Source organism: Ascaphus truei, chromosome 4, assembly GCF_040206685.1.
Source record: "Ascaphus truei isolate aAscTru1 chromosome 4, aAscTru1.hap1, whole genome shotgun sequence".
Taxonomy (NCBI): domain Eukaryota; kingdom Metazoa; phylum Chordata; class Amphibia; order Anura; family Ascaphidae; genus Ascaphus; species Ascaphus truei.
In genome coordinates this window covers 403,194,186-403,210,585 of record NC_134486.1, presented here as the reverse complement: position 1 = coordinate 403,210,585, position 16,400 = coordinate 403,194,186, and the positions used below count along the sequence as shown (strand labels likewise).

Below are 16,400 nucleotides of genomic sequence, written 5' to 3'. Positions count from 1 at the left end.
AAACTCCCATAACGTGGCATTTCCAAACATTTATCACATCTAGGAGAGCTTTTTTTACTCCTAGGAATCCTCAAGCATTAGGCTTCCTGCCCCATAGAAATGGATAAACCGGAGCAGGTCCAGAGATCAGTGCTCAGAATACACAAATGTGGGCACAAGCGCCATAGGTATGACTAACCCACGCACGATTTAGATGCTGCATGTATTGGCAAATAACAAGCAATTCCGGATATGAATGTTCAAATGGTACCGTTTCAAGCATAAATGTAACTCCTATTGTGGAGAACAAACACCCTAAATAATACACCTTGAGGGGTAGTCGGTGTGGTCACAATGAAGGGACAAACACGAATCCGCTCGTGGCTAAAGGGTAGTAATCGGTTGCCTCCTGGAGTAAGAAATCAGCCCAGAAATGAAATTGGGTATACGATCTATGAGGAGGCAGAGCTACTCATGACATCCTTGATCATAGCTGCTCCAGAATCAACATGGACTCAGCTGTCGACAAGAGGATACCGGAAGTCCTCCCACGGGGGGAGGGATGAAGTGTGCACAGCAAAAAAAAGACGGTAAACTGGATCGCTATACAAAAATACTATTTATTGCTCAATCGATCACAGTGCAAGTATGCGTGAAACGCGTTGGAGTTTTTTCCCCTACTGTGTTGTTTTTTTTATTTTTTATCTCTTGCTATATTTTTGTATAGCGATTCAGTTTACCATCTTTTTTTTGCTGTGCACCGCTTCGTCCCTCCCCCATGGGAGGACGTCCGGTATCCCTGCTCTATAGCCTCAGTAATATCTTGAATATCGAAATCACTTTACTTTTATTACATTTCAAGCCAAACCTATAAATTCAGGGTGATAGGTGCCTGACAATGTTTGTAATAAAATGCCAAATCTACCTCTAATTATGTTTTAATGTTTTTTTGTTTTGTTTTTTATTTTGTTTCATCACAGGCAAAAATGATGGTTCAGTTGGTGGCAAACACTACTTCAAGTGTAACCCAGGCTACGGCGTCCTGGTGAGGCCGAACAGAGTCAAAAAAGCCACGGGAGCTGCCCGCAGACGAAGCACAGGGTTGCGTTTGCAGGGAGGAGCAGCAGTCGAAACCAGAAAGAGCGGAAACTTGTCGGGCTCGGCGGGTAACCTGGCGGCCTTGACTGCTCTTGCCAAGCCGGAGAGAGCCGCAAACCTAAGACCAGATGACAGAGTCCAGAAAAAGGCAGAGAACAGGAAATCGTGGGCTAACTGAGAAGGTGGCCTTCTAACAAGCCAATCGTGACAGAGTATAAAGTCCGAACCGGAGAAGACTTCCCATAGTAGTCCTCCTTGTATGGTAGCTTAAGGCACAGGTTTCTATGCTATTTCATTTGCTCAGCAATGCTTTCTGGCGGGGTGTATGGGTTGGTAAAAGCACCAGTCCTCAGTGCACTGGTTACAGTGGCAGTACTCATGCTGGTTCCAATTATTCTGCCATTTTTCTTCACCCTTTCAAAAGATCTGGTTATCAGAGTTTAACATTTCTGCACGAACGCCATTATCTGATCCCAGGAAACGCAAATACCAGCGCCGGCGTCTTCTGATGCTGAGGGAAGAACGGGGATCCCAATGATGCGGAGTTGAGGGCTCGAAATTCATAAAGTTGGCCTTGACGATGTTTTAGTGTAGTTTCCGCGCTAAATAAATTCTCATCATAGCGATTCACCCTAATTACTAAAGAAATGGAGGGGGGGGGGATTTACAGGGTAATTAGGATTTGTGCTTTTAAAAAGGGTGCATGGAACTTTTCTTTATTTAAGTACAATTGTATTATTCAGCCCAATATATACATACACCACTATGCACAGTGAAGAGGTGGGACTGTATTCAAATATTCCGATTTGCAGAACGTCCGGATTTCTCCGACATTTTCAGCCATGTAATTTCCATTTTGTAAACCGAACAGAAAAAAACATTTTTACTAATAATGTACGTTCCGAACCTTTTTAGTTCTTTGTCACATGTAGGCCCTGTGCTCGAACAAAGCCAAACCCCGCTCTGTGCCACAGTTAGCGTGTGTCGCTTGGCTTTCTTGCAGGGAAGGGGGAGGCCTGGTTTGTTTTTATACATTACCTGCATTTTAAAGCAAAGCGGCAAATCTCTGCTGCAGACGGTTTCCTTGTTTCCTCTGAAAGGAAATAACGCGAATAGCAAAAACGTTTTTATACTTTCTTCCTCCACGTTTTGGAGAAACCTGTACTGTATGCGGTTTCCTGTCCTGACATTTTGTAATTAAGGCACTTGGGATGTTTTCTTGGTGTTTCGTTGGGTGGATGTCTTGTATTTATATTATTTATATGGTATAGGATTTTTGTGTTTAAAACAAATATATATATTATTTTTTTTGCGGTTCACAATCGGTCACTGGCATTTCTGCCAGTTTTTCTAGTGGCCTTCACAAGTCTGCCTGAGCCCAAACTGCTTCACCTCAATTTGATTAAAGAGAGACTTTTAATACCTTGCCATTTTTGCTGCCCCCTTCAAGCAGTTAAAGGGAGATCTCAGCAGCCCAATAATATATCTATTAATCTGATTTATCCCTCTATCTCAAGGAGGGGCAACTCCAGTCTTCAAGGTCCACCACCAGGTCAGGTTTTAAGGATATCCCTGCTTCAGTACAGGTGGCTCAATCAGTGGCTCAGTCTAAGACTGAGCCACCTGTGCTGAAGCAGGGATATCCTGAAAACCTGACCTGTTGGTGGCCCCTGAGGACTGGAGTTGGCCGTCCCTGCGCTCGATCCTTATATGTGGGTCACGTCTCTGGATTTTCAAAGATTCTATGGATACCCAAGCTATTGGTATACTGTATAACCCCTGGTTTATCTGATTTATCTCTATCTGTGTTCTAGGGAGTCACCTTTTTTATACACACAAAGACTTCTTATATTGGAAGACCGCAGCAATAGGATTCATATTTCTGTACACATTTTCCGTTGCAGTGACGAGGTTACAGGAGCAGTGCTGCCCTCTCGGCCACTCGGAAATAAGTAAATAATACTATTCTCTGTGTACTGTTTTCCAGACATAGAAACCTCCGTTCAATATGCAGTATATATGCAGTGTAGCGGTCCTACCTGTGCTCAGGAACAATTAATTTAATTGAGCTTTACCCCTTTCCCATCCCGCTGGCAATGAAGTGGTTGCATTTTTCCGAGCAAGGAGAAGATGGCTTCACAGCATATTTATTAGGGGTCTAAGTCCCCTGACACTGGAACTTTACAGGACTCCGATTGTGTCTTTGTCCCACCTACCAACATTACCCTCTCTCCGGATACAGCCTAGGGTTAACTGGGACATGGGTAGGCTGGATAATCACCTGCTACTGCTGCAGTACGTCATTCCTAGAACGTAACTTCCACCCCAGTCTGCCTCTTATCTGAAGTGAATGGCACTGCTGCGTTTCCAGGTATAGAAGACGGAGAAGATCAGATGATGATACACTGCTTGAGTGACCTTTTAAAACATATTGTCCTCTGCCGGTCACTGATCTGCTAGTTTGTTCTGCAACATTAGAGCCAACTGTGAATTTGCTAATATTGGTAAATTTGGTGATATACTATATATATATATATATATTACCCATTCCGTCTGGAACATAGAAAATAGCTGAAACCGCCCACCACAGCCACCCAGACTCATGCGGCTGAACCCGGCACTTTGCTGCAGTCTGCGTGCTTGTGACATCATTTTGATGCTTCAGACGGAACAGAAAACGTTAAATATCGGCCAAAAAGTCTACTTTTCTATTTGGAAGTCTGCATATTGTATTAGTATACAAATAATTGAACTGCCCCTTTGTCACGATTTCCTTCCTACTCATGTTAAACTCAATGTGAGTGTTACACTGTGTGACATGTTTATGGGACCTGGGAAAGGCATATACATTCTCATGAGTTTCTGGTCTTTGACATGGGACTTGTTGCAAACCACTCTGCCTCTGTTTCTTTCTTAATTGAGGGCTTTTCTTCACTTACGTCATTCCCAGTAAATTTCCTGAAACGCACTTGTGGCTGACAGTGCAATCATCGGCTGCAGTAACTACCCTAACTAGCTCGGCTGAGGAACTCTTGTTCCTGAAGTGTTGTTCTCTGTGATTCATACGGATAACATTTGATTTTGTAAACGTTCATATCCCATCGCACCGGGCCACATGGAATCGCATTACGGCCCCGCTTCCTTCCATATCGCAGACTTGCAGCGGATTTCAGAGCTAATTGTTGCACGGTGCATCACCGTATATTGCAGCAGTATCATCGCGTTGCAGTCGATAACAAGCAGCAGTTTGGTACTGCGAGATTCATTTGCACTACAGAAAACGTTTGCAAGTAAAACTTGTCATGTATTGGTCGCACTTAAAGCTGTCAGTGCTGGTATTTATGTCTCAGACACACGGATACAATCAGAACCAGATTTAATTGAGCAATAACCATAGTGATATATCTCGCCTATAAAGCAGTGAGGTCTAGATTCAGAAGCATCTTGTATAAACTGTACTGTTGTGTGTTTCTCCTCCATCTTGCAATAGATCTGCTATGATGACTTTGAACAGCAGCGCTACACACACACACACACACACACACACACACACACGCGTGTGCCTTAATTCTTTGCTGCTGGAATTGCCTGCAATACTTGTAGCAGTAAAGGAAAGAACTGCAGTGATTTGGTGCTTCCCATATACACAATGCCGGCATTAAACCCTTTGTTGACAGAGAGCCTTATTTTTAAGCCAGGCTTAACATTGAGCCCCTCACTGCCAGACAACGCTTTGCACTGTAAGCTTGAGAGTTGCATTGGAGTTCACTTGTGCAGTGTTATCAGAGGGGGTTTGTTGGCTTGTGTTCTAGTTTCATTCAAATCCAAGTTGAGTGTTCTGAAGCTGTAAACCCGGGGTGGGCCGCTCCAGTCCTCAAGGTGCCACCAAGAGATCAGGTTTTCAGGATATGCCTTCTTCCGCACAGGTGGCTCAATCTTTGACTGAGCCGCCTATGCTGAAGCAGGGATCTCCTGAAAATCTGACCTGTTGAGGACTGGAGTTTGCCAGCCCTGCTGTAAGCCATTCTTAACAAGGCACAATACTGCAGTGGCATGACCTTAGTATCTCATACAGAGAAGTCTTTTCTCCCCGCTCTCTCGTTCTTTCACTAACTCCAGTATATGCCACGGTTGCAGTACACATACTTTTAAGTGTAAGAGCACTGTTTTTTTGCAAGTTGCCTGTCCATTTGGCACTCACGGGGTTAAACCTTACTGAGCCTCGGGGTCCCTTGGGGGAGATTCCCTAAGCGCCCGGAGTGGGATATCAGACCCAAATCCTGCTTTACCTGCCATTCAAGCCAATGCCACACCCAGTATCCGCTCGTGGTGAATCGCAGCCCTTCTGGATAGCCAGTCACATACAACACATGTATATTTTTTTAAAGTCTTTATTGCACAAAACTGCTGCATTTATTTCTCTTTTATAAGGAACTTTGTAAAAGTGCAGTATTAATATGAGCACGTTAATATTTATTTTAGAGTGACACACCCACCTTAGTATAGCGTTTCCTGACCTTAGAATTCCACTAGGTAGATACTACACACATTTTCCCCCTTGGGTCTTTTAGAAACTGCATCCAGTGTTTGTAGTTACGTTGCAGGTAGTGATCTCTTTTAATGGGCCAACAGAACCGCTCTTCATAAAGGTCGTGGTTGCAAGACATTTTGACTTGGATAACAGCTGGAGAAAGTGCAGGTGTGATTTGTGTTGGATACACAAAACGTGCGGTATTATTCCACAAAATGTGCAGCCTGCATCACGAAATGAACATGGCAACTTGGCACCGTTACAGGTACTGAATCTTATAAATGACACCTACTTTATTCTCACCTGGAAGGGACGTGGCACGGGAGGAGCTGCTGCTTTTTGGGGGTTGTGAGTGACTTGCTTATTGTCCCTGCAGGAAGGGTCTTCAAGGCTTAAGAAGCCCCCTCTAGATGAGCGGCTAACCTTGTTTGCTGCAGCACGCTGTCTTGTTGTGCTCTGCCGCATATGGAATGGATTGTGTGTGTTCTGCATATCAAAGAATCATATTGATGTTTAGGTACATAATGTTCAGAGATGGCAACTTGATAGAAGTTATGTGTAAGGGAGGGGGAATCTATTTTCTATTGATTGTTCATTACTTTGCAAGATCGATTTAAAGGGTAAAAAAATGTTGCTAATGGAAATCTTATAAACATGAAACTGGTAACAGCACGGCTGCAAGGTGTGTGCTGCAAGGTGCATAAACTGCAGCTCCATTTCGTAGTGGTGAAAGCGATAGCTACTAGCGGGAGCATTGTAAGTGAATACTGCGGTCGCTGGTGAAAGAATGTGTGTATATTGTAAATAGTGCAAATCTAAAATACTGTTGTTCCTTCATTTGCAGGGTAGTTCTGAACTTGAAAACTTGGCCGGCCGGCCTTTGGCCCTGAGACAGCGGCAGTGTGGTCCACTTCTAAAATGAAGGGGTTAGGCCTGTGGTGGCCAACTCCTAGTCCTCAAGGGCCACCCACAGGTCAGGTTTTCAGGATATCCCTGCTTCAGCACAGGTGGCTTAATCAGTCCCTGCTTTTAGCACAGGTGGCTCAGGCTTCACCTGTGCTGAAGCAGGCAGATCCTGAAAACGTGACCTGTTGGTGGCCCTGGAGGACTGGAGTGGCCCTCCCCTGGGTTAGGCACATTGTAAGTGTTTGAGTGGCATACGAACCCTGGAACACGTGCGTTTGCGAGTGTCACTTTTCTGTCGGGTGTTGAGACAGTTTATTTGCTTGTTTGGTTTTGTGCTTCTGCAGTTTCTTTTTCCAAACCAACCGTACGTACAGATTTGGGAACCACAGACTAGTTTTAGAACTCCTTTCATTTTTTTTTTGTCTCTGTCATCCCGCATTATTTAGCCAATTAGAAAATAATGTGCTCTATTGTTCCAATGCTCGTCCAGAAACCAAGGCCTGTATTTATTATGCCGTGAAGCTGCTTCCCTGCTCTGGAGAGGAGATCAGCTCCATGAATGGGAACACCATCTCCTCCAGCGTGGGAATGCAGCCTCGGCTTTGAAGTCTTAGAGTAATGACTAGTTATACAGGCAAATAACCGCGGGCCCCTATTCACTGTGTTGTAAATACTCTTCTCCACACCAATGAAGCTCGTAAGCTCCACTTAAATGAAAGCACCTCCACTCTTCCCTCTCCCCTTATTCTATACCCCGTGAAACTGCTGCTGCTGCATGTCGGGATGGTCGGCGCTCCCTTCATTGGAAGGGAGTGCAGAGCTTCCCCAGCATGGAGAAGCATACTGCCACCATATTGAATAGCGCCCTTTGCATCCCTTTTTCCGATACTGGGTGTCTGCCAACTGCACCCGCCTTTTTGTATATAACCGCTCAGTAATTATTTCCTTGTTTAAGACAATCTTTTGTACATTATATATTTTTTTATGCACTTTACTTAAAATGAAAGCCTATGTTTAGAAAATAAAAATCTAGGCGTCTCTTAGAATTCCTCCTATGAATTTATTGGGACCTATTTCCACGTGGTGGGGGTGGTGGGGGTGGCACTGTGTGTAATGGTTTTGGAGACCCGGGTGTGTGGGTGTTTTCCCTTATTAACCTTTCCGCTGCCAGAGCAAAGAAAGGGTTAAGATTGTCAGCACAGCCGTATTAGTGTATTAGGATTAGGTCATTAGAATTAGATTAGGACTTGCCTTATATAAATATATGAATGGTTATTAAGCCGTGTATTTAAAACAAGTAACACAACATCTTTTTCCCAGACACTGTGAGAGATGGGGTTTTTTCCTGTTAAGTAAAGAAATCACGTTTGTGAAACACTGCGTTGCCTTTAGCAGACTCCGTCCGAGCTCTTTCGAGTAACATATGGCGTGCCTTATGTCTTCAATATCTGCTAGACCATAGGGTGGTCAACTCCAGTCCTCAAGGGCCACCAACAGGTCAGGTTTTTAGGATATCCCTGCTTCAGCACCTGTGGCTCAGAGGCTGTCAAGTCAGTCTTTGACTGAGCTTCTGATCGAGCCATCTGTGCTGAAGCAGGGATATCCTGAAAACCTGACCTGTTGGTGGCCCTTGAGGACTGGATTTGTCCACCCCTTATCGACCGTGAGTAATTGCATTATTCTCTTGACTGACATTAGCGTCACTTTTTTATATGTATTTCTTATTGGATGAAAGAAAAACCTTGTGTGTGGAAGTTTCATGTCCATGATCATCGGAATTATCCACCCAGACATCTTTACAGCGGATGTTTGATTGAATTAAGTTGGCGGGCACATAATATATATCTATTTGGGTGACTTCTTTGAAATATCACCTCTCGTTTCTCGTTACTTTATACTTCTAAAAGACTGTATGTAAATGTTAGCATTTCTGTTGGTCTCTATCCCGTTATTTGATTAAGAAAAAGTAAATATATAAAACCACTATTGTTCTGTAATTAGCACTGTGATTTTCTTCCCACTCTTTGGCTCACAATTTCCACTCGTAATTTGTTAAATTGTTTTTTTTTTTGGATGATTATAAACACTAACCCTCTGCTTTTTGGGAACTTGGAATCCCTTCATCTCGATGTATCTGTGTTCATTTGTATTCGGGATTGTTCTATCTGTGTACAGTGTGTAAACTTGTCAGTGGTGAGGAGGGGGAAAAGCTGTAAACTTTGATACTGAACATTGATTATTGTACTTTTAAAATAAATAAGTGCTAAATTCCAAAGACATGTAATGAAGATTTAAAGTTTTTAATGATTTTTATTGTATAATACTAAACTACTGTAATAATGTACTATACAACACTGTTGAAATAATGAGAATAATAAACATTTTTTTTTAAACAATTGTGTGTTTACTGTGATGTCCTGAAATGTAAGCAGCGGTTCACATCATAAGCACATCAAATACAGGAAAATAATATGGGTATTACACTAAGAAACAATGCTTGTAAGCCAGGGTGGGCAACGCCAGTGCTTAGGGGGCACCAACAGGTCAGGTTTTCAGGGTATGCCTGCTTCAGCACAGCTGGCTCAATCAGTGGCTCAATCTAGACTGAGCCACTGATTGAGCCAGCTGTGCTGATGGGATATCCTGAAAACCTGACCTGTTGGTAGTACTTGAGGCCTGGAGCTGCCCACCCCTGTTGTAGATCCCAACCAGAAGTCCACAGTCTTCGTGTGACCAGATATACAGAAAACGCAAAATTAAATGTTACTGTGTTGATTACAATATAAATACTTCTTCATGTAGGATCTTCACAGAACCCACCAATAGAACCCACCAAATATTGTTACAAATTTGCTGCAAATGTTTTGTAGATGTGCTTTTTAAGGGCCGTAACATTGATTTTATTAATCAATTTTATATGGAGCCCTTCAGTAAAGAGAAGTTGTTGATGTGAACAGGATACGTAAATAAAAAAAAAACAACTTCCAGTACATATCTGATTATTGTGTCCCAATAAGTCACTTCACTCTGGGGGGGCAAAGTACATCCCCTTCTTCAAAGGGTAATAGAGTTTAATCTCCCAGAGGTCCCTTCGGTCAAGGGGTTCTCCAACTTTTCCGTATTGCAGACCACTTAAGTGATGACCGTTAGGACCACCACACTTCTCTGTTCATTTATACATTTGCATATACTGTACGTATAACAGTTACAAATATGGAGTAGCGCTAGAACATGCAGCCCGCCGGGGAGCGCAGAATTCTGGAAGGCTTTAGAGACCAACACTGAAGTCTGGGGGGGGGGGCAGTTTGAGAACCACAGCCTTAGGCCATTCTACTTCATTAGCTCATGACCAGGGAGGCTGCCAGGAGGCTCCCCTCTCCCCCCGCCCTGTACCCACGTGGAACGTACAAATAAAAAGAGGAAACCAGAACTGGAGGTAAGCGTAAAAGGCCGCGGCTATTTATTTATACAAAAACCTAACGGGCTAAATGCCACTCCCTGCCAGAGTGCTCCTTTGACAGGAGGGGATGGTCAGCCGGCCCTTGAACCACTGACCTCGTGTCATAAATTTCACAGTCTAGGACGTTTGGCTGTGGCCAAATCGCGACCGGTGCCATAACTACTGACCGCCACCTTTGGGGCATTACACATTAATTTCTTATTTACCACCCGGATTGACATAATCCATTTAACCTACTGTACATTGATTTCTTAAGTTACTGTTCCAGGACACCATGAAGTGTTGCTATCTGTGCCCACCAAGAGGAAGCATACGTGGCTGTTAAAGAGGGAGTCTCTGACACGTCGGCCAGAACAGCGATCCAGCGGTGGGACTAGGCCCCCCTCTCCCCCGGGGCTCTACCTGTGGAGCAGGTGCACTGGCGGAAATGTAGGGGGTCTACCCAGGCGGTGATTGCGGGGACGTGGTGTCCGACTTCCGTGTTGGGATCACCTGGGTGTGCACCCACCGCCACCACAACCACTCCCCAGGTAGGGCCCCGGGGGGAAAGCGGGGCTTTTAGAAATGCCGAAACATTGTTTCGGCTACTAAGGCCTGGGAGCCATGATGTGTCTATAATAATGTCCTTGCTCTCTGAGTCTCATCCCATCTGGTTTTAGAGTCCCTCGGGACTCGTGTTCCGTTGCTTCCAGGGTCTGGGCCCCTACTTTCTTACCAGTGAAATAATCCAACCAATAATAATAATGTATTCCTATTTAGTTCCTCACCCCTGCCCATCCTATCCATGTGTTGCTTTTTGTTTGGACCACATTATTAGCACTGTAACCTTCTAGTGTGTGTGTGTGTGTGTGTGTGTGTGTGTGTGTGTGTGTGTGTGTGTGTGTGTGTGTGTGTGTGTATTGTGTTGACCCAACCCATTAATATAAAAATTATGTAAAAATACTATTGGCGTATTTAGTTTATCCAAATGGCAAACCTAACACCTTTCTATTGTACTGTATTGTATGTCTTTATATAGCGCCAAAAGTGTACTCAGCGCTTCATAAAGAATACAGTACAGGGAATTATAATACAATAAATGCAGCAAAATCAGACAATAGGAAAGGAAATTCCTGCCCCGAAGAGCTTACAATTTAAGAGGTCTGATGGGGAACTTACAGAGACAGCAGGTGAGGGAATAAGTGCAGTAGATGGCAGTGCTTTGCCACAATGGGTTGTAGGAGTGACTGGGTGTGGGACAATAGCCATGAGTGCAGGCTATTGGAACGCTTGATTTGTGGGGCAAGTTTTAAGGTTATTCAGTATTAAAATGAATGGGTTAACACCATTTGCAGGGGAAGAGATGGCAGAGGGGCATGGGTGAGACCATGTGTGCATGTCTGGGTTTATCTTACTGTAGGGGAGATCCCCAGCAGCAGGAATCAGAATAGAGGGTGTGAATAGAGGATTTGTGTGGGTGTTTCTATATTCCATATAATTACAATACTGCAGTAAAACAATATTAATAACTGCACTAAGTGCTCAAATAGCTAGTAAAACATCCCTTATTGAGACGGCAACATACCTCCCAACCAGGGGGGGCTGGCTTCACGGTCCTGGAGCAGAGCCTGAATTCAAGACTGCATGTATGTAATTAGGGTTAGAATGGACCACTGGGCACTTGCTACCCTAGAAATCCCCACTGTGCCCTGGCATCAGGTGAGCCCTAAAGGTCCAGGCTGGCGAAGTCTCAGAAAATGCCCAGGAAACTGCAGAAATCCTGGGTAGTCTCCGAAGTGTGGCTGCATCTCCCATGTCAATCTGTGTACACACACTTATACACACACTTACTTATACACACGAACACACTTATACCATACACACACTTACTTATACACACAGACACACGCTTACACACACACTTAGGGACATAGATGACAGATGTAGGTAGCAAAGGGCATCTATCACCTTTATTTAATCCCAATAACAAGTATTTTGCATTTCAAAACAAAATTGCAGTGAGTTTGATGTACCGTAGTGTGAGGTCACACACCTCCCCCTCCTTATTGATGCACTGTAAGGACAGGCTCCGGAAACAGGAAACACTTCATTATGCAGAGGAAAAATAAACCAAAAACTATCAATATTCCAAGAGACGGCCAAATGTGTGTTTGAAACATGAATAGATTTGTTTAAGAATAAGAAAACCGTGTACCGCTGAAAGTATCCTAATCCCTTCCCATCATTGTGTCCGCAACCAATCAGATGCTGTTTCACAGTGGGCATCACCAATAACCAGGAGTAATCCAGGAGGACAAAGTCCCAGTAAGTCCACCCAAGGATCCCTATAAATGAATGTTTAGAAACATACACAAGGCAGGCAAGAGATTGACGGTGCAATTAATAGAAGAGTACAAATGTATTTATTGCTGCAGGCTTTGGACGGACCCTTTAATGCAGCCTATTGTCATTTTCCATTTTCTGCAACGCCAGCATTTAGGAGAAGCTATTTTGCAGCCTGCTGTATGTTGTAGGAAGTGACTGACACATTCCAGCAGCGATATTCCAAAACTAGCAAAGTACATCAGGTCAATATTTGTAATTAATAAATCCTTGCAGATGTTACACGGATAATCCATATACAGCGTTTTAACGTGTAACTCCATTATTTTAAATTGAAGTGTGTGTACGTACACACACCACACACCACACACACACACCACACACACCACACACACACACACACACACACACACCACACACACACACCACACACACCACACACACACACCACACACACACACCACACACACACACCACACACACACCACACACACACCACACACCCACACACACCCCCTATATAAATATTATTATTTGTGAGTGTACATGTGTACAGTAATTGGGGGGATTATACCAGAACAGTGTCCTGTTGATCTAGTTGCATTTCATGTATAAATGACCATCACTGCTTTTTGTTTTAGTGAACATGTTCCAAATATATTATTAGCTGCATATCCTACATGTAACGTTCATTAACTCTTTGGCAGCAAGGGTGGCCAGACATTTAATGCAAAAGAGTTATACTAACAAAAATGTTTTAATTGAAACGTATTACGATACACAATATTTATAGAACTACACACACCCCATAACGCTGTCACTTTTAGAAGAGCGTGTGATGCTATGGTTGTGTGAAAGGGTTAAAGACAATACAGTCTAATAAAATCCAGCAACTTCGCACAAATGCACCACTGGGACGTCTTGCAAAAAGTATTTCAAGTCCGATAGTTAGATGCGATGATTTCTAACTCCAGGCAGCACAGCCAAGGCTCAGGCTGGGAGCCAGTTCCTCTTCACTGATGCTTTCAAAAATAACCTATTAGGTAATGGGTATTCAAGAGGCTACATGGAAGGAAGTTTTGATAACAGAGATTAGCGAATCCCTGCATTGCAGATCACTAATGCAGCTAAGGTCAGGGCTGTTAGGCGATGCCATCACTGTCTTGTCTGCTTAACAGACTGTTTATCCTAATTTGAAAATAAAATATTTAAAATACAAAAAAACCTGTATTGAGGATTTCCCCCCCCCCCCCGTGATGGCCCATGTTAACAAGCAGTGCTATTCCATTATGCACCTGCAACAGGAAGACCCCTGTGGCTCATGCATGTTGATGGGCTGTAACGGGTCTTCTGGAATAGATCCTCACCCCTACCACACGCAGCACTTATCATCTGAGATCTGACTCCAAAATATTGTTCATGGTCCCAAGGTTCAGCAAAGTATCCGGCCGCTCCTCCTCTTACCGTGCACCCCAAAACTGGAACAACCTACCGGAGACTCTCACAGCCGCCACCAGTCTAAATTCTTTCAAAACTAAAGCCGTCTCTCATTTTAATCTGGTCTGTAACTGTTACATACGCCTATAATATATATTATCTCTTACTGTGCATGCAATGTCTTGTATATAATGTATACCCTGTTCACTTAATGTAACCATGTATTTGTCATCATAACTCTGTGCCCGGGATATACTTGAAAACGAGAGGTAACTCAATGTATTACTTCCTGGGAAAATATTTTATAAATAAATAATATGATTTAAAGTCCCTTATGTGCCTGAAAGCCATAATGTATCGAATCATTTTTATTTTCGCCTATGAAGAAGACAGGAGCTTCCATGACTAGAATAGTCTGTAAAAAAAGAGTGAGTTTGTAAAATGATAAATGAATGTATTTCATGTTCAATCCTTGGTCTGGGTATCCATGAGCTCAATAGCTTTTCCTATGTCCTTTGTATGGGCCCAAACCCACTGATGGATCAGAAACGGCTAAAAATTCTTCATGGATAATGTCTTCTTCCAAGTAGGGGTGGTATTAGGTGTTGATTTCTAAGAATACATGCTTTAAAGCTGTGAGGAAGAAGTGATGAACAAATAATCGAAGTGAGATAGAACCGATGGCAGAGGAGATCTATGTGGTCCACCTACACTGCTCATGGTCATTACTTACTGTGTATCCATGAGTACTGTACTAAATTGCTTCTCCATAGGATACCTTCTGTTCTGGAAGACACTTTACAGGTTGTTACGAACGTCACACATGAAAGCACGTGACTTGTGTATGTGACCGGGTTAATACACACAGCTACCTAGCTGATCCACTTTTCACCCCCACAGGGGCCCTCAAATGAGTAATATCCCCCCTCAATCGTTCACACTATCACTTTAACGCTGCCACCACCACCAACGATACAGAAAAATATAATCACTAGGGTCCTTGGTCCCTGTTTACGAAGCAAAATGTGTAATAATGTAGTAAACTTAGACAAACTTTTGGACTGTCTTCCTGGCCAAACCCTCTGGAATTTCCAGACCCTTTCAGGAATCTTTTTACATGAAGAACAGAGAAAAAACAGGCACCGTTGCTCAGGAAAGGCAAAAATAGTAAATAAGCCAAGGAGAGGTTTGACCCTTAAAAAAATATATTTAATGGAGCCAGCATACAAATACAGCTACATTACGGGTACACGGGACCCCCACCAACGCGTTTCGAGCGGAGCTCTTTATCAGTCACCTTGATAATTAATTTTAATTCCATTAAAAGGGGTCATCATCTCAGGAATAGTTTGTGTAAACGAAATCAATATTCAAATTTATGAAGGTTTTTCTGAGAAGCACCGCACATTTTCATTTTTTAGGAATCTTTTTACAGTTATATTAAAAAGGTTTCGTGTTTATTTCTGCTGTCAGACTCCTGCTGTCAGTTGTGACTCCATATTTCAATTCTCCCCTTTCAAAACCTTGACCTTGGATAACCTCACTCCTAGACCAACACAGAAAACAGGCAGGGTCAGTGGCCTGAACTGCCATAAAACCGAACCTGTTATTCCTTTTTTTTTTTTTTTTAAACACTTTATTTTCAGATAAATAATTTTCATGTGGGGTACAGAAGGGAAGAACGAGAAGGACACAACTTCTTCCTGTATACACACAGTACAAATTGCAATGGGTGGGACAATAGATGAAGGAAATGAAGAAGTGATGGTACTACATCTATACGACATACATGTATAGTTGGACCCATGCTGCGGAGCGGCGGCCAGAGCTACTACATATAACAGCTGAGACTGCTATTTCATTCCTCAGCACTCCGCACGAGCACGAGGAGCAGAGCCACGGAGGGTTTGATCACTGTTTTCATTTGCTATTAACCTTTTATTGACTGTTGTGGACTCCTGGTGATTATTTGCAAGCTGTGTTCAGCTTTTACTGTACTATTGCCAACAGTTTCTTGTAGTACTTGAACTACTGGCATTGACTTTAGTGGATTCTTGCTGCCCTGCTATTAGCTGTATTTAGCCTACACTGCATGATTGCTATCTATTTTCAAGGGTGTCTGATTTGACCAGTTTTAGGGGAAGGGAGGCTTAGGGAAGTACCTCTGGGACCTTTTGGACCAGGGGGAATGGGCCAGATGAAGAGGTAGTACCTCGAAACGTCGCCACCCTAGCATACTTTCCGTTCTCCGTTTTTTGTGTATATTCCTTGTGTTTAATGTTTTTTCCCCTTTTCCTTTTTTCCCCCCCACCCCTCACTTTGTCACATGCCCATTTGTGACACTGGTTTCTGCAAACACATTTGATTTATTTCTGGTTTGTTTTATTATTAAATGTATTTTCTGCATTACAACTCTTTTCATCATTTAGCTATTAGACAGTGAGTGCTGGTACTTACGTAGATTTGATAGAAAAAATCAGGCCCTTTTCCTGGCTCGGATTGATGCCGGGGGTCTCCGGAGCTGATACCCATTAATACCAGCACCGGAGGCCCCCGGCATGCATCCGAGGCAGGAAAAAAGCATTTAAAGGCCACTTCATTACCTTAGCCGCTAACTGCTAAGGCAATGAAGGGGTTAACCAGCCGTGCCAGGTTTATTGTGGGTAG

General features: G+C 43.3%; 1 protein-coding gene across 2 annotated transcripts in view; it reads left to right on the top strand.

Annotated features, from left to right (window-relative positions):
* Positions 1 to 8,910, top strand: part of KIF13B (kinesin family member 13B) — a 260,575-nt gene extending 251,665 nt beyond the window's left edge. For both annotated transcript variants that reach the window (XM_075598681.1, XM_075598680.1), the window contains one exon: positions 960 to 8,910. In XM_075598681.1, coding sequence (XP_075454796.1) covers positions 960 to 1,255 — 296 coding nt within the window. In that variant the 3' untranslated portion in view covers positions 1,256 to 8,910. The remainder of the gene's footprint in view (positions 1 to 959) is intronic.
* Positions 8,911 to 16,400: the final 7,490 nt, after the last annotated feature.